At 47.7% G+C, this 17,518-nt stretch overlaps 2 protein-coding genes across 3 annotated transcripts in view; one reads left to right on the forward strand and one right to left on the reverse strand.

The window, feature by feature from the left end:
• LOC135808947 (E-selectin-like) overlaps positions 1-11,561 on the reverse strand; it is a 20,433-nt gene extending 8,872 nt beyond the window's left edge. Inside the window, exons 1-4 of one of the 2 annotated variants that reach the window (XM_065322196.1) lie at positions 11,272-11,561; positions 4,893-5,181; positions 4,054-4,137; positions 2,901-3,002 (exon numbers count right to left, since the gene is read on the reverse strand). The gene's annotated coding sequence lies outside the window, so the exon portion shown is untranslated. Of the gene's footprint in view, positions 1-322; positions 1,646-2,900; positions 3,003-4,053; positions 4,138-4,892; positions 5,182-11,271 lie in introns of those variants that run through there. The other variant, XM_065322195.1, reaches the window with a different exon arrangement.
• A 360-nt stretch (positions 11,562-11,921) lies between these two features.
• LOC135808949 (uncharacterized) lies at positions 11,922-17,391 on the forward strand. The gene is made up of 5 exons (XM_065322200.1): positions 11,922-12,348; positions 14,175-14,361; positions 15,000-15,161; positions 15,753-15,882; positions 16,381-17,391. The coding sequence occupies exons 1-5, from the start codon at positions 12,101-12,103 to the stop codon at positions 16,560-16,562; spliced, it is 909 nt and encodes a 302-aa protein (XP_065178272.1). The 5' UTR covers positions 11,922-12,100; the 3' UTR covers positions 16,563-17,391.
• Positions 17,392-17,518: the final 127 nt, after the last annotated feature.

The raw sequence follows: 17,518 nt of genomic DNA on the forward strand, positions 1-17,518 counted from the left end.
CACACACCACAGAAAAGGACACAGAACAAAAACTCAATTACGGACACCATAGACACTGCAAAATCCAAACAGGAGCAAAATACCAGCTCCCTGAGGACACTGAGCATGAGGCAAACGAGCAAGCAACCTCTTGCCGAAGTTCCACCTTGTAACAACAATTTGCCGGGCCGCGCTGGTCACCGGACTGTATGGTAGGGGTATTACACCTGGACCTCAAGACCAACGGGCGAAGGAAAGCATGCCGGGCCCAGGTAAATACAATGAGGAGCACTGTATACAACTACAGAAATAACCTAAACCCATGCCAATCTGATCAACATACCTTTCCTGCGCAACCATGCCAGGCCCGTCGCACCGACTTTGGAGGTGGGGTGGCCATGCAAGGGGGTCCGGGGGCCCTCCGCGGTAAAAAATTAAAAATGTCAAAAATTGAAGCCAATTGCAAGCAATTCCGGGCATTTCGTGCCATTTCAGTGTAACTACAATGAAAGACTCTTTTATTCTGTAACAAACCCCGGGGATCGGGGACGGGGATAGGGGATAAGGATTCTTCATTATTTGCCACGTTTGCGCTGAGCTGCGATCATCGCGCTTTGTTGCAGTGTGCTAAAAAACAAGAACAAAAAAAAACAGCCAAAAAGGTGGGGCGGCCTCAGCTGTGCCGGCCTTGCATGCCTGGTGTACGGGTCTGAAAGATGAAAGATCTAGCTCTTGTATACACGGGCCCGGAAAGCCTGCTTCGGCTGCTCGGCAGCAGCTTCGTAGTGGTGGTCAAGGGTCGAAGACCGACGGATACGGATCAACTCCCCAGTGATCACACCTTTACCCATACTACGGGGGTGGTTACTACCGGCAAGCAGATACAGGAAATGATTGGTGACCTTGAAATGAGGCTTCACTGCCATGTATCCCTTACTACGGAAAACTGTGGTGTCCAGGAAATCAATGCCATCATGTGCCAGTTCATGCGCAAACTCGAGGGCCGAACACTTATTAATCCTGTCTAAAGCGCGCTGAACTTGACCTTCGCAACCATGCAATGAAACAAAAATGTCACTGATAAAGCGTCTATAAACCTGAACCTCTAAACCCTCCCCCTCTAAGATCGGAAAAATGTACCGATTCTCCAAATACAGCATAACAATGTCGGCATAGACCCCTGCTGCAGGCAAACCCATGGCAGTCCCTTGGATCTGCGGAAACAAATCGTTATCATACACAAACTCGTTAGTCTTCCGAATGACTCTGACATCAAGGAAGTCACTGCTGTTGTTAACCGTGTACGAAGGGCCGGGGGCATCCACCTTGTACACCTGTGTGTGATAATTATACCACGACAATGCCACGTGACCGAGCTCGTTGGGGATGTTGGTGTAAAGGCTGGTCACATCTATACTCAAAAATAAATGATCGTCCCGCACAGGCAAACCTTCTACCAAGTTGATGAAATCCGTAGTTCAGGCCAGAACAGTACTTTCCTCACGTACATACGGGTTCAGTAGAAAGTCAATGAACTTAGCAGGATAGTAGCCCGGACTATTCAGACTAACAATATGCCTAACCTTCAGGGCACAGGGCTTATGTGTTTTGAGAAGTCTCCTGGAAACGGGCATGCGCCCCGGTGCGACTAAGAACAGTGACATATATTAGTGGTCATACGATGCTCAATGCGATGCATAGTCATGGTGAGTAAGCAATTGACTCGGGTCGCGCACACGAAGTCTCAAGGCAGCCTTGAGCCTGTTGGTTGCCATCCGCAGTCTAGCCACATGTTCATCTAGCCCCTCAGGCAAAAACCCAGTCATTTATAATGTTGGTGTGATATCTGAGCAAGCGTTGTACAAACGCGTCATAAGTTGTTATCTTATTACTTACGTTGCCTGCATGCATATGCGCATGCCCGTTGTTTTGTTGTCTTGTCTTGCTCTGAACGAGTGATATACAAGTCTTGAGTTTCTCCCTATCTGACAAGTGTGTCTTGGTCTTGTGTAGTGCCTGGGTTGCATGTAACAGTTGGGCATTGTGATATTGGGCACGACCTATATCATCATAGTGAGATCAGTCCAGGACTACTATCACACTAGACTCATCTGCCTTTGAATATATGCCCGAGTTTGATCGCGTTCTACATGTAGCTCCCATACTATATGCTGCATGTGTACACTCCGCCTATGGTTAGTCTACTCCAGAACAACGCCTGGAGAGGTTCATTGGGGACATGATGTCCCCCACCCCATCCCCCCCCCCCCCCCCACCACCTGAAGTACCGGTATTGCCCCTTCCCCCCCCCCCCCAAATAAAGTACAGGACACAGATGGAGCACTCGGGAGCACGTAGCAGTAGGCAAAGTTGACGATGCCAGTGCAGACACGCCTGACCTCGGTCACCACACTGGTACGGTCGTATGGTCTCCAAGGGACATAGCTACCAGAGAACACACAAAATGGGAGTATATAGTGCTATCTCGGAGGATAGACAACCTCCTATACAAAAATACCTACTGATAGAGTTTTATGTAGACCCTATGTGCACATATGTGTGGATGAGTACTAGTAAACGGACAGCTAACCCTAGTCTAAGTAAAATAAATGTAGAATGTAGACCCTGGGCAAAAGAAATAAGTAAATAAAAATAATAGCAACACATGAGGGAACTCGGATGGAGAGCCAAGGATTAAAATTAAAAAAGAGGACCATATCAAAGTTTATGAGTTATCCGTTTTGTCCAACACTAACGGGCATAAACGTGAAGCAGCTAAGCATCAGGTCGTTGAATGTCAGGATCTCAGTCAGTTTTTGTGCTAATTGTTGCACATTTTTGACTCGACAGTATTCTGCTTGTAACCGCTAGTGTTGGACAAAACGGATAACTTGTAAACATGAGGGAACACTCATCCTTACCCAAGTCCCAAAGCCAGCACTCGGCGGTGCTCCGAACCAAGAGGAACATTAGAGAGATGGTCCATCAGCTCCTCTCTCGTCCTGCGATCAAATCGCCGAATGCTAAAACACAAGAAGATAGGAGAGGCAAATAGAATAAATAAATCAATAAAATAATAAACAACAATACAAGTTTGAACAGCTGCAAACGTAATGGACAATCCGAACAGGACCAATGATATACCTAGAAATTATAGAAGGCACTAGGAAACATCCATACCTGCTCAAACTGATTAGGACAACATAGAAGAGGGTAAAAGAGGGCGCTACTCAAGTGTTCCTGGGATAGCTATGGTCTTTGCTATGCTATTTATTTGCAGTCTGATTCATCTGAAAAACGAAGTTTCAACTTTCAAGCATTTAATTTACAGTCCTACCCTCGTTAGTATGACATCGGTTGCAAGACAAACCTCATTAGTAGACAACGATCCAAAATCCCATGAATCATTAGCAGTCGTACATGCAAGTCCGGATAAGAGATAATTCGTTTGTGGACCAAATTCGTTATAACGTCCCCTTCAGCTGTCCCACAGGTTTGAATTCTCATTACAAGAAAAAGCGGATGGCCGAGGATAGCTCGATTGATGTTTCATGTTGTCTTGTATCGGGGACCGATGAAAGATTGTCTGATAATGGGTTGTCTTGTACAGGGGTCTGGTGGAAAACACTGTCTAATAACAAGGAAACATCAGTTCTGAGGTGGACACAATATGGATGATGCAAAGCAGCAGAAAAATGTACTCGTTATCGGACAACAAAAGTTGATACCCCCAGGGTTGTCTCCTAACAAGGGTAGACCTACGAAATAGTGGTTGCGACTTCGGCGATGATTGTTAGGAAAGGGTTTGCTCCCCACACTGGAGCTCACGCTATTCCGCCGCCTTGACTTTACACTTGACTGACTGACAGCTGCCACCCAGAGCACACGAGAAGTCCATCCAACCTTCCACTCGGAAAACCTGCAAGAAGGGACCACTCCCTGCTCAATACACAGTGTTTCGGGAAAATTAACCCTCAACAGTCGAGTTTGAGTAGGCTGAGGAAGAGTGTGCCTGAAGAGCACCATTTATATAGTGCTCTCCAGGTCCAAACATCACCAGGGATACAAACTTACAGAGACGCTCCGTTTGAAGCGCGACAAACACCTCGTGAGCACCAGATAGCAATGCGAGTCAGTGTCGCTCCTGGACGGTGAGAGCTGTATATTGACAGAGAGAGAGAGAGAGAGAGAGAGAGAGAGAGAGAGAGAGAGAGAGAGAGAGAGAGAGAGAGAGAGAGAGAGAGAGAGAGAGAGAGAGAGAGAGAGAGAGAGAGAGAGAGAGAGAGAGAGAGAGAGAGAGAGAGAGAGAGAGAGAGAGAGAGAGAGAGAGAGAGAGAGAGAGAGAGAGAGAGAGAGAGAGAGAGAGAGAGAGAGAGAGAGAGAGAGAGAGAGAGAGAGAGCGGGGAGAGAGAAAGAGAGAGAGAGAGTGAGTGAGAGAGGGAGAGAGAGAGAGAGAGAGAGAGAGAGAGAGAGAGAGAGAGAGAGAGAGAGAGAGAGAGAGAGAGAGAGAGAGAGAGAGAGAGAGAGAGAGAGAGAGAGAGAGAGAGAGAGAGAGAGAGAGAGAGAGACACACACACACACACACACGCAAACACACAGAGACAGACAGGCAGACAGAAGGAGAGAAGACAGAGATCCGGGATATGACATCATCATGACATCGGCCGTTGCTGTGTATGTTGGATCCAAGGTAACGAAAAGACGGCACATGGGCAATCTCCATTGTTCGAATTGCGAGTGGCTCTAGATTGTCGTTAGAGGTGTTGGGGCCAGAAACCATGAACTTGGTTTGGGTGGGGGTGGGGGCACACGCACGCACACACACACACACACACACACACACACACACACACACACACACACACACACACACACACACACACACACACACACACACACACATACACACACACCTTCCTTCCTTCCTTCTTCCACTGTCATGACTGGCTATGTGGCCCCATACGGGGCAGACCAGGAGACGTGTTGTCCACCGGGCGGGGAACGCCATACTCAGCGCACGCGGGCCGCACGAACAGCGTTACACTTGTGCCTCGCAATATCCTGTGGCCGACGAAAACTGCGTGCACAAGTGCCACAGATGAGGGGCTTCGCCACAGGCTCCATGCGGGACTGGACAATAGCGTCAACAGCGTCACGGCAGGTGACCCGCCATCCCTGTCGATCTTGGACGATGTCACCAAGCTGCTCCAAAGGAACGCCAACACACAAACACACACACACAGACACACAGACACACACACATACACATACTGTGTACCATTTATATGCCCGTCACAAGAAAAGCACGCAAAGTTGTGGAAGTCAGGTCTCGCTGGACCAACCAGAATGGAGCTGCTACGGGCCTGAGCACGCAGCTTTCCCCATGTTGCAGAAGGCAATGCAGTGCTGCAAGTGGCAGGCAATCCTGCGTGAAAAATTGGCACATACACCTCCATATTATCAAATTCCAACGAGAGAGCTCAGTTGAAAGCTCAGGGCCCTCACTATGCTTTTTTGCCTAGGTTATCATGCATTATGCGATAGCAATAAACAACAGTTTTATTCGGCTGAAATAAAGGATACCAATAGGCCCCACTTGTACTTGGCTGAAATAAATTGTTCATCGTTGTTATTGCATTTAGTTTTTCATTTCGAACTTGCACGAATAAAGAGCGCTTGGGCTTGAAGGCTACAGAGGGCTTGACCGCCCAGGAGCACTCGCTATGCTTAATAATTGCCTAGGTCATCATGTGTGTTATTCGAACTGATAGAAACGTCTTTGCAATACAAAAACATGTGCATGACAATCAAAACTTTAGTTCATAAACGCACATTGATCCATAACTCAAAACTCAATCTCTCAGACAGGTACATTCTACCAAGTAAAAGTAAATATAATAATAGATTACGCTATGGTACTAGCTTATTTCATTTTTTCAAGCCCTGTTTCAACATGTGGCCAGCAGTCTTTGCCAGAATGGTACGGAACATCAACGGAATAGAGCCAGGCTGGTGCGTAACATGATGATGGCCCTACCGACCGCACACCGAACAAGTTCGAGCATGAGAGCATGTATTTTCTCCTGCTGAATGGATGCCTGTGCAGCGGTCTCTAGCTGTCGGCGCGTCTTGTCACGAAGGCGGTGAGTCTCCAAACGACGGGATATTTGCTCCGTCGTTTCTTGCTGTTGGCATAGCCTTTCGCAAGCACGGCGACTCTCGAGGCGGCGGGACCTCTCTTCTCCCTTCTTCTACTCTCTGTGTAGGCACTCCTGCCGACGCCGTCTGCTCAGAGCTTTAACACTGTCACCCCTGTCATTTTACTCTTCTTCACAGTCCTCTTCTAATGATCTCAGCATTCTATTTATACAACAACTACGCCCATTAAAACACTGCAATCTACCTGATCCTTACATTCCCAGCCCATTAGTACCACACCCCTAAACTTTCGACCGATAGTACGACACTTTCTATGGTCTTTTGAAATCAAACCGCGACCATTACAATAGTGCGATCTAAACCATAATGAGCGTTAGCATGCTAACGCAAGTTAGCAGGCAGCCCAGCGAGCTGGCCCGACCTGCACGCATGCGCGAGTCATGTGGTCATGCGCCCTCCAAGATCCTGCACAATGTCTCTTGCATGTCATTGCTGTTTTCGACTTTCGAGCATGCAATTTGCGGAACATGCGTTCCCAAACAATTTCCTCCACAATTGTGCTCGCCCCGGTTTATCTTGCTAAGCTCAATGTTAAAAGTGCATTCTGCCGAATTCCCGTCCGCCCGGAGGATTGGTCCTTGTTGATCCGCTGGCAGGATCAATACTTTTATGAGAGTGCCCTGCCCTTCAGACTGTATTACGCTCCTGTCCAGCTATATGGAACTCTGCCGCATCCGCCAGTGAATGGATTATGTGCTAGCAGTTCGCACTCCTACGCCTGTTGCATAACGGGGAATACCTCAACTAATGTTACTTCCTCAGTGCATGCTCTGGACTTGTGTTAGCTTGCCAGCAATTCGCTATTCTGCTCCGAGCGTTTACAAGTACATACTTCGATGTTTCTCTGGCCCCAGCAAAAGTGGAGGGTCCAGCTCAAGTCCTGGCGTTATTGGCATCATCCCATTACGGGGAGTACCTCGACTAACGTTTCTGTCTCCATGCATGCTCTGAACTTGTGTTAGCTCGCCAGCAGCAACTCGCTACTCGGGGCCGCGCGTTTACATACCTCGGTGTTTCTCTGGCGTCAGTAAAAGTGCTTCCTCAATGCATGCTCTGGACCTGTGTTAGCTCGCCAGCACCTCGCTACTCGGCGCCGCGCATTTACATACCTCGGTGTTTTCTCTGGCGTCAGCAAAAGGGGAGGGTCCAGCCCACGTCCTGATGTTTATCGGCGTCATCCTGGACACCCGCCGCGCTAACATCAGTATGCCTATGGACGAACTTGCCAAGCTTCGTGATCTCCTTTGGGCCACTCTTCACACAGCTTCAACCACCCAATGTCAACTCGAGTCTCTTCTGGGAAAGCTCTCGTTTGCTACAAGAGTGATAGCCCCTGGACGCAAATTGCAGATTGTGGTCACTTGCCAACTGGTACCGGCAGCCGTATTACCTGATCAAGCTCTCCAAAGAGTGCCTCAAAGATCTTCACTGATGGCCTGAGCTCCTGGATTAACAGAACGGCCGGTCCTTCTTCCTGCACCCTTAGTGGACGCCGTCCCCCGGCTTGCTGTTATTCACTGATGCAAGTAGTGCACTTGGCCGGTGCGCGTACAATTGCGACCGGGGATAGGGCGATGGACAGTCAATCAAGCAGAGCAGCAATCGCAAAGGGTTGTTTGCAATTGTGGCAGCCCGCAGCACCTGGGAAAACTAGCGGCATCAGCTGCGAATGCCAATCGATGGGCATTTACAGCAACTGCGAGGATATTGCTCATCAGTTGTGGCTTTGGCCTGGCGTTGTACACCGGCCACTCGTTTCGAATCAGCTGCCGGACTCGATATTCAGAGAGGCGGGAAGGTGGAAAGCGATGTCTGCCCGAGTAACATTCGGACGCCACCTGCAGCCAAAGTACGGGTGGCTGCGGCAATGGCCTCAGCCCATGATATCAAGTTCTGACAGTCTTTACCTAGCTTGCACCGCTTACAGATTGCACGGGTAGCTGCACTTTGTGATCCGCTCCGGGAGTGCCGATTTATGGAATATATGCTCTCAACTGGTTATGCATATTTAGCATTTGGCGGCTCTACTCAGAGTCATTGGCGGCTCCATGCGGAGTCATTGGCGGCTCCATGCGGAGTCATTGGCGGCTCCATGCGGAGTCATTGGCGGCTCCATGCAGAGTCATTGGCAGCTCCATGCAGAGTCATTGGCGGCTCCATGCGGAGTCAATTTGCGGCTCCATGCGGGGTCATTCGGCGGCTCCATGCGGGGTCATTCGGCGGCTCCATGCAGAGTCATTCGGCGGCTCCATGCGGAGACATTTGACGGCTCCAAGCGGAGTCATTTGACGGCTCCAAGCGGAGTCATTTGCCGGCTCAGCTGCGAGCCATCTAGTGGCTCCAAGCAGAGTTATCATACCAGTTGCTCAAATCGGCACTCCCAGCTTAATCCAAAACTTGATTGCTCTCTTGTGAGGTGGGGGGGGGGGGGGGGGGGTGCTAACCTAGGAATGGGTTTGCTCCCCACACTGGAGCTCGCGCTATTCCGTCGACTTGACACTTGACGGATTCACGACTGCCATCCAGAGTCGCAACCACTATTTCTAAACCATACCGCTAATTATTTTAGTTAGCTATCCACTTACCGGTATATCCCTTACCGAAATTGTATTCTTGAACGCGATATTCTTCTTCCTTTTTCCTCTACTCCGTTCCATCAGCTCTCGGCCGATGGCAGGAGATTGGCACCCACTGGGCTAGCATGCAGCAGCCAAAGCTGGGGCCTTTTCTTACTCCGCTAAACCCACTTCTTAAAACGAAACTGACGTGCATATTCACATTGCATTTTGTGAATGTCCCCATATTTGCCCCGACATCTAAGCTCGTACAGCGCTCCAGATGCATCTATGCTACGGTGCGCACCGCATACTCGAATTACGGTACGGGACACATACGGAATACTGCACCAACCATGGCATAGCGTCTTTTGCATAGCTACCGGAATAAACTCATATCCCAAGCATTGCACCTCTGCTAATAGAATAATTCAGGTTACTCCTACTCCATTTCTCTAGTGCTTATTTTTCTGAAAAAAATATCTCTGGCACCAGAATGCTGCCACCAAGAGTACAATAACCAGAGTGTGCAGCCCAAGGAGAATCATCCCACGGCAAAGTTTTTTGTTTAGGTCATAGACTCATAGTAACAGGCTCACCTTTGCTGCATCTCACACCGCTTCACACGGTCATCTACTGTATCACCATGGTAATTTCTGTTGCACATTGCTGCTTGTTTAACAAAAACGCAGAAAACACACCGAATTTCCAGGTAATTACCATGGTGATACGGTACTTTAGCTTGAACCTATTGTATGACGGGTTTTCTACGATTCATAATGACCCAGGGAATAACTAACAGTTAGCAATGCAATTCTTCTGAGGTGTAAAGTGACTTCAGGAATATGTTGCAGAAAACTGCGATGCATGCTGATTATTTACTGTGCCCTATTGTGCACCATATACCTGGTGGGTTACTCAGGGATAAAGTGGATGCACACGAGTACCGTGCATCACGGCACAGGTTAGGTTCGCAACTAACTGCTACAGTGTACTTGTGGTCCGAACTTGCACTCTACTCAGCTCTGCATACGCAAAGAGTGCTGGTGCCGAAATGAACCAGAAGGGTGCTGAGTGGGACGCAACAACACTGACTCTGTATATGTACACAGATATGGTAGGGTATTCAATACCCGCTCTAAGATTTTACACCAACCGGGTACACGTCTACCTGGCACAACTCCTGCAACACTGGGCCAGAGCCAGATGCAATCAAGTGCGGCTACTGTGTGTCAGGGAGTCGTAAAATTACTTTCGACTTCCTGATGTAGTACATTATTGTACATGTACATGTATGAACGTACTCGCACTGGGCACTCTGGCCGCACGCATCTGCACGCGTGTGCAGCCTGTCAGTGACGGTATACCCCTCGAAGTATAAAAAATATAGTACTCGACAGGACTTCCAACCGGGTCGCAGGTAACCCAGTGTTCTTTTTCCAAAAGGTCCAAGTACTCACAAACAGGGCCACTGACCCGGCTCTGGAGCAGACACTGGTAATCTAGGTCCAAGTTTGCACGATTTTGTTCTGACGCTTCATGTGCTTTCATAGCCAAGGTTTCTCACATTCTTCGCAAGCTCTTTTAGTCTTGAGAGTTGACAACTGCTTATGGTTGTGTTGGCTGAAACATGTCAACTAATCTGACAACCGTCCAACCCCATTTTACTGGTAAGTAGTCAGCGAGTGGCTTTGATGGGGCCATACTAGAGGGAAAGTTACGCGGCATATTTGTGCTTCCTTTTTGAAAACACGTTCTCGCTCGAAGGGTTTCTAAACTTTATCCCTGCGCTCATTGATGGAGTTCATCGATGGAGTTGCCAGCGGCACCCTACAGAAGAACAATGTTGTCAAGTTTTTTATGAAAAATTGTCAAACATTTTCAAATTGCTATAAGTTTGGTTAGGGCCGGGTTCCACTGAAGCTCCGCTGCTCCACGGTACTTGGCTGCATGCAGCAGAGCGGCGCGGTTCCAGTGACACTCGCCATTCGAGGTACCTCGATCGTGCTCGACGTTTTTTGATGACATTTAGCGTGCCTGCGCGCGCGTGAAATCCAAAAAAATCCTCGTGTTCTGGCCTGTGCACTGAATCAAAATTCCCCCGTATAAAACAATTAAGTGCGGGAAACAATGCAAGCCGTGACCGCGGCTTGCATTTTTTGTATCAAGCAGCGAAGCGAAAGCTGGTGATGAACCGCGGCCTCGCTGCACCAGCTCGTAATGATGACGTTTCATGCCGTGGATGATGTGCGGCAGAGCGGCAGTGGAACCCAGCCCTAAGGCAAAGGAAATTTGTCAGGAATTTGTTTATGCTGCATAGATGGAGAGCTGCACACTCTGGCTTATGGACTCTCGCCTACAGTGTAGTCGTACTGCTAGTGTACTGGCATTAGACTATCACATGCAGTATACTGTCTGGCAGGAGGACTCAGGAGGGAATATTAGGACTGACAGAAGACACGAGAACATAATTATGGCGAGAAAGTAATCACTGGCTAAGAATTGCCCTAAGACTTACCGCTTCTCAGTGCTCCATACCAGGAAGTAGTACAATACCTACTCCCTGCTCCATAGATCTACGAGTGTTTTCTCCTCATTCTCTGCATCCTTTCCCCAGGAGTGTCGTCCATTTAGCGGCTCAAATACTTGAGCTCCGGATAGCGGAAAATAGCTCGTCTTCCATTAGCGGCTCTAATAGTACCTGGTCTGAAGTGTCGCAGTCTAGCAACTATGATTTTTTTCCAGGAGGGTAAGGGTTGCAAACCCAAAGAGACCCTAAGCTTCGTCTATCAAACAAAACAATTGAATTGCCCTAAAAAATGGAAGAGGAAACGAGTGAGCGAGCTGGTCTGAGCGCGCTACTTTTCAAAAAATAGAAGCTGAAAGCCATCAAAGTCAAAGCATTCTGGCTAGCGCGTTTGTGTATATCACGAGCGCTAGCGCGCTAGTAGTCGCAGCAAACGCTCGCAGGCCAGAGTTAGCGCTATTTGTGCTGTTTGCCGCACGCGGCAGCTGGATGGATCACGTGATCCAAGCTGGCAAATAAGGTCCGATGGTTCAGCTACATTGAGCCACAAGCGTGCCGAATATAGCCGAAATTAAAATAATAGCTGCCGAAAATTTGTATATTTACAGTAGTTAGTTGTAGATCTACGAGACCATACAATAATTATTCCAAACCCTGATAACTACAGCCAGTACAGGGCAACAACTACAGTCATGTACATGTATGTAGACGGCCCTAGATAGACGGCATTGAGCATTGTGGAATTATTTGAGATTGGATATTTCGTGGGTGGAAGTCCAGATACTGTAAACCTGGTAAACCGTCGGTAGTGCGTTTGGCAATGAGCTTAGGCGTAGAACCGCCATCGCGGAGCAGATTCGGGCGATTTGATGGAGAGCACCAGCCACTACTGGTGGATCGTCCGCCAGCGTACGTCGAGAGATTTCCTGGCGATCCGGATAACGATGCACCACCAGCACCACCATCAGCAGCAGGACCCGCAGATATCCAGGCGATAGCTGCAACTACTGATACGGTTCAGGAGCTGCAAATTGAGGATACATCTCGACGGAGTCGAAGAGTGAAAGGGTACGCTAGTCCGAACCTATCCTGAACTGAAGTGACTTTAGAATCGTGCACTCGTAATCAAGGAAATCATCATTCATTATCTTACTGAGGGGCTTTGGCGCAACACAGGGCGTAGGAGCTGTAGTGTAGCGTGTTGATCGTGCACAATATCATGCATGCGCTGTTGACAACAATAAAGCGTACACCAAAGGGGACTGAAATGTTGAGCTTCATAGACAGTTCGAGTACTGTTACAAACAATGACTGATTACTTTCTTTGACAATAAGGCAGCACAATGTTGGATTCTTCCTGACCACTGTACTTCTTCGACATACAAACTGAACTGTCATCACTATACATTTTAGGTTTGAAAACTTTAAAACAAGCATGTTCCGGTTATACTAGTACCAGTTGTAGTATTAGGTTTTTCCTTTGACCCGACGAGACCACACGACCCTTGCAGACGGCAGCATGAACAGTTCACCAGCCACACTCCAAGAAAGCAAGTAGTGTTACTCGTACTCCTGACAAGTCTTGTTTCGTTCCATAAAGATGCTGGGAACTCATCGGAGAAGCAGCTGTTGAATGTAGCGGTAACGATGAATAATTGTATTTTATAGAGAAGATACTGGCGCAAGGTGTGAACACTCAACTATCTCACATATGTGACAGATCAACAAAGAAGGAATAGTGCAGAATGGAGTGGTAATGAACCCTACCTGACATAACCATCACAAGCGCTAAGTCAATCACAATGAGAAGGAGAAATACAGTCAACTTCACTAATAACAACTGCAGATATAAAGACAATTCGCGAATAACGACAGAATCTCCATGCCCGGAGCAAAGTCCCGTCTAACTGTAATACATAATGAGACTTCGGATATATGGGGACACTTCGTGATTAAGGACACTTTTCTGATGCCCCACCGAGTGTCGTTATACGCAAAGTTGACTGTACACACGAATAGGTTGCGCTAGTTTACTCATCACAAAGAGTACTGGGGTGGTTACAAGGATAGTTGAAAAGTAGATGCCAAGTGAAAGCCAACAAATCATCACAGACGTCTAACGTCACATCTGAAGATTGCTAACTACACAAGACAAATACTTTACGAACCTCAAAAATTGAAAATTCAGCGAACGGCAGGTGAAAGGAAGGCTGCTGGGGTGTGACATAGTCGCGAACTGTGGGCTGCTGAAGCGATGTATCCATCCAGATCTTCACTGCAGGGTTGGCGTCTAACGCTATATTTTGAGCAGCAGATCACAGCACGCCTTCTTCTGATCAATGGCAGACTTCCTCGTCCAGGAGAAGTGGAGTGTGGCTGGTGGACTGTTCGTGCTGTCGTCCGCAAGCGTTGTGTGGTCTCGTCGGGTCAAACGAAAACTATTACTACTATTTGACGGACCTATTGAAGATGGCAACAAAGAATTATACAAGTTGTGCCATTCTAATGCAAAACAGCCATCGGCTTATACGCTGAGTAATGCGGCCTATGTCACAGTCACACCCATGTCTAGAACTCTGCCTATGGTAGTATGATTTTACAATGTCAATCCTTTTTCTGCACGATATCCTCGCCTACCTACTGTGCTACGGTGAGTCCATACGTGGGGTCATATTTCAAGTCCACTCATAGGTTAGGGTTTGGGAGTTGTTGGGCACTAACAGTTCAATAGCAAAATGAGACGTGACGTGTCTCGAAGAGTTCTTCTGAATCCCTCTCCCCAGGGGAGATGACCAGTTTCTGGCAGTGAGCAAGTAAAGTGTTATGTGTGTGTTTTTGTGTGAAAGAGAGAACGTTTTTTCAATTCTGTTCTCTCGTTCCTGCTGTCCAAACAGAGCTATAAATCGCATCAATTACTGGGCAGAAAATTCAAACAGCTGTTGGAGAGCTAACGGCCGATTTGTCGGCAAGCACTTGATGACAGTATGTTGTTGCGGTGGTGGACAAGGCTCGCCGTGTGCTGACTTTTGGATATTGGCGTTATACCTGTGGTTCTCTGTGATATGTCCAGGGATAGGTGTGGTAAGTAAATATTGTACTTCAGTAAGCTGTAGTCATGTGCTGCATGTAGCATACCGAGTGTTGCCGTCACAAAGCGTACTCTGAACCTTTGTCAATAGTGTCATGTGACGCTGTTGTGTACTTATGTTGCCTCCCCTGTACCCGTGCATTCACTACTAGTATTTGTTTGTTGAACTTGTTCCCATCCAGAATCTGAGGCAGACAACTGATGTGTACCTCACTTGATTATTGACATTTGCCATGGTCTCACACTGTATTGCCATGAACTCGCGGAGCATTGGTCTTCAACTTCCTCAATTTTGTAGACCACCATGGAAATGTGACCACTTATTTTTTTCCAGTCCTGCACAAGACTGTATGCACCACTAAGCACATCAGACCATCACGTTTGGTCACGTGCAAACGTCTGTTTGGCAAAAAGATTAATCCCATGCATCGGGGGTGGATCTAAATCCGGTAGATCTGGATCCGGACGATACCCATCGATAATTTCAAATGGAGTTGATCCTATGGATCTGGATGAGACCAAACGATCACAGCCTTATACCGAAGTGATTATGACAGTGGCCTAAGAATAGGGTATGACGTAGGTGCGCTCACCAGTCTCAAGTTCTGTTCATGTGATTGCTGTGCTGCAGATTGGCCTGGTGCAGCTTGGCTTTCTCATCATCAACCATGGTGTAGCACTAGAGTGGGCTATACTCTTCAACAATCTCATGGCGCTGGCAAACCTCTGCTACATAGCCGACATTATGCGAAGGAACTACAACCGCTTTCTGACCAATGCATTCTGCATACCGGTACGTCCCGCAGCCTGTGACTCGCTACCTGTGCTTCTAGGGTTCCGCGGTTGCTGAATGCAAGCCGAAGTTTAGTGTGGCTTCTAAGTTCTGACACCGGGCATAGCTGACGTTGAGGCCGGCTAAGCCAGCTGGCTCAGCTAGCTCATGGCAGCTATTCCATTGCCGCTAGTTTAGCTTGTGTATAACTGTTAGCCACAATACTGAATAACCTTCAAAAATTGTTGTTGATCGTGGTAGTGGGTTTTCGTCGTCATCACCGTCGTCGCCCTCAGGGCACGTTCAGACTGCAGATAAAAGTGATAGAATGGGAAAGTTTCCACGGTGATTTGATCATGTGACGTTACAGGCACTTTGCAGGCGAAAAAGTTTACTCCTGTGGCTGCTGTGGTGGAAACAGCATTCTGGCAGTAAAAAAGGTGCTCAGGTTTGAAAAGGGGAAACTCCCTTTTCGGTGCCACGGTGAGAGGTGCACAAGTAACGTTCGTTTATCGGTAGTGCGAATGTCCTTCATGGTTTGACGGGGTACTCGGTAGTCTGAACGCGCCCTTATCATCACTGTGGTTGCTGCTGTTGTTGTATGCAATGTAGATAGCAAGTGGATTGCTTCCAGGGAGCATCAACGCATTCATGACGCTAACAATCAGTAACATCAATCGTGTTCAGCTACTTGGTATCCAGCAACGAAACATTCTTGCATCACAACTACAAGAACGACAAGGTATGTGCAGCCAACTTCAATTATACATGTACCTGGTAGCAGTGTGGCCTGTGGTTGCGGCTTGCGTCATTCACTACACATGCTGGACTAAAAATATTTGCAAGCCAACTTCAGTCTTGTAATGGCATACTTAGCAATGACACCGTGCTCCAAGCAAACCAGTTGTAGCCTGACAGTTAATTAACCTACAGTTTGAGTTGGGCCAGTGCTGGCTACTTCCTCGCACTGAGATAGGGGGGTGTGACTGAGTGCAGAACACTGTTCAGTCTGAGAAGGTGGACCGGCCTTTTCTTCACGATACCAAACTGTAACTGAATGTAATGATCAATGTACACCCTGTGCTCATGGTGCTAGTCTTTGAAGGAGGATGGCCCAAACAGGGGGGGTCTTTTTAGCTGAAAACTCTGTCTATGGCTCTCTATCCCCCTCAGCAACTGTGGATTGCTTTTAAAAACTATTCACTGAACTCGGTTGCTGGTCTTTTTCTTCTGCTGATAGATGCTGTGATCCACGTGATGCTCTACAGTGACCACTATGTCAGCTATGTGTATGGTCGCCCTAAGAAGCAGCTGATAACAGCAATAGTACTGCTGGTGCTGATGACAACTGGGCAAATAGTAGGCATGTGGTGGGAGTGGGACAAGTTCTGCCCCGACTTCCTGGCCAAGATGCTTGCCTAAACTGGTCCATACCTCAATACTGTTACTTGCATGGCACCTGCTTGGTCCGGTATTGATTACTACAACTCTGACAGGCGCAACACAAAAATCTGGTGACAAATTCTGCCATCAGACTCCGATAGATGCGAGTATATACACACATGTAGAAGCATAATGTGCAAACATTGTTGCACGGTATGTGTTATCACGACCACATGATGTGCAGGATGCACCCCACAGTTGAATTTACCAAACAATCTTCTTCAGTCTTAATTAAATTTCACGTTACCAAGCCATCAATTTGCTTCTAACCTGGTCAATCTTTTCTCCACCTGTGCTTGTAGTAACGGCCCTGATTTCACCCGATTGCCGTAAAGAGATGCTCACGGTCCTCTCTCTCTCTCTCTCTCTCTCTCTCTCTCTCTCTCTCTCTCTCTCTCTCTCTCTCTCTCTCTCTCTCTCTCTCTCTCTCTCTCTCTCTCTCTCTCTCTCTCTCTCTCTCTCTCTCTCTCTCTCTCTCTCTCTCTCTCTCTCTCTCTCTCTCTCTCTCTCTCTCTCTCTCTCTCTCTCTCTCTCTCTCTCTCTCTATTCCCGCTGTGTTCTTTCCCCGTCAGGAAAATAAAGTTTATGCTATGAATAGCCTATGATTGGAATATCGTTTTCTTCGGTGCATCCCTTAGAGCAACTATTTTTTCTCCTTTTTTTTACTGCCTGGCCGTGCATGCTGGCTCGTGCAGCCAGTGCTGTGCTCACAATGATGATCTTTTCTGCTGCAGCTGTAAGCAGTCATTTCTTCCTATCGGTCACAAGACTTTGTGCTGTTGAGTTTCTACAGTCCATTCATCGGAAACTGGCCCGCTGGCTTTTGAAAGTCGGATTTGGGCGGAATTGAGGATCAAAAACCCACTTTAAATTTCAAAAATCTGGGTTTTGGATCTGCTTCTCCATACATTTTGCCATGGCAAACCTGTCCTAAT

This window comes from Sycon ciliatum, chromosome 2, assembly GCF_964019385.1.
Source record: "Sycon ciliatum chromosome 2, ocSycCili1.1, whole genome shotgun sequence".
Lineage (NCBI taxonomy): Eukaryota > Metazoa > Porifera > Calcarea > Leucosolenida > Sycettidae > Sycon > Sycon ciliatum.

Coding starts and splice junctions, on each gene's coding strand:
- LOC135808949 (XM_065322200.1), top strand. CDS start 12,101: ATGAGCTTAGGCGTAGAACCGCCATCGCGGAGCAGATTCGGGCGATTT. Junction 12,349..14,174: donor CGGAGTCGAAGAGTGAAAGG/GTACGCTAGTCC, acceptor CTGTCCAAACAG/AGCTATAAATCGCATCAATT. Junction 15,162..15,752: donor CCAATGCATTCTGCATACCG/GTACGTCCCGCA, acceptor TATGCAATGTAG/ATAGCAAGTGGATTGCTTCC.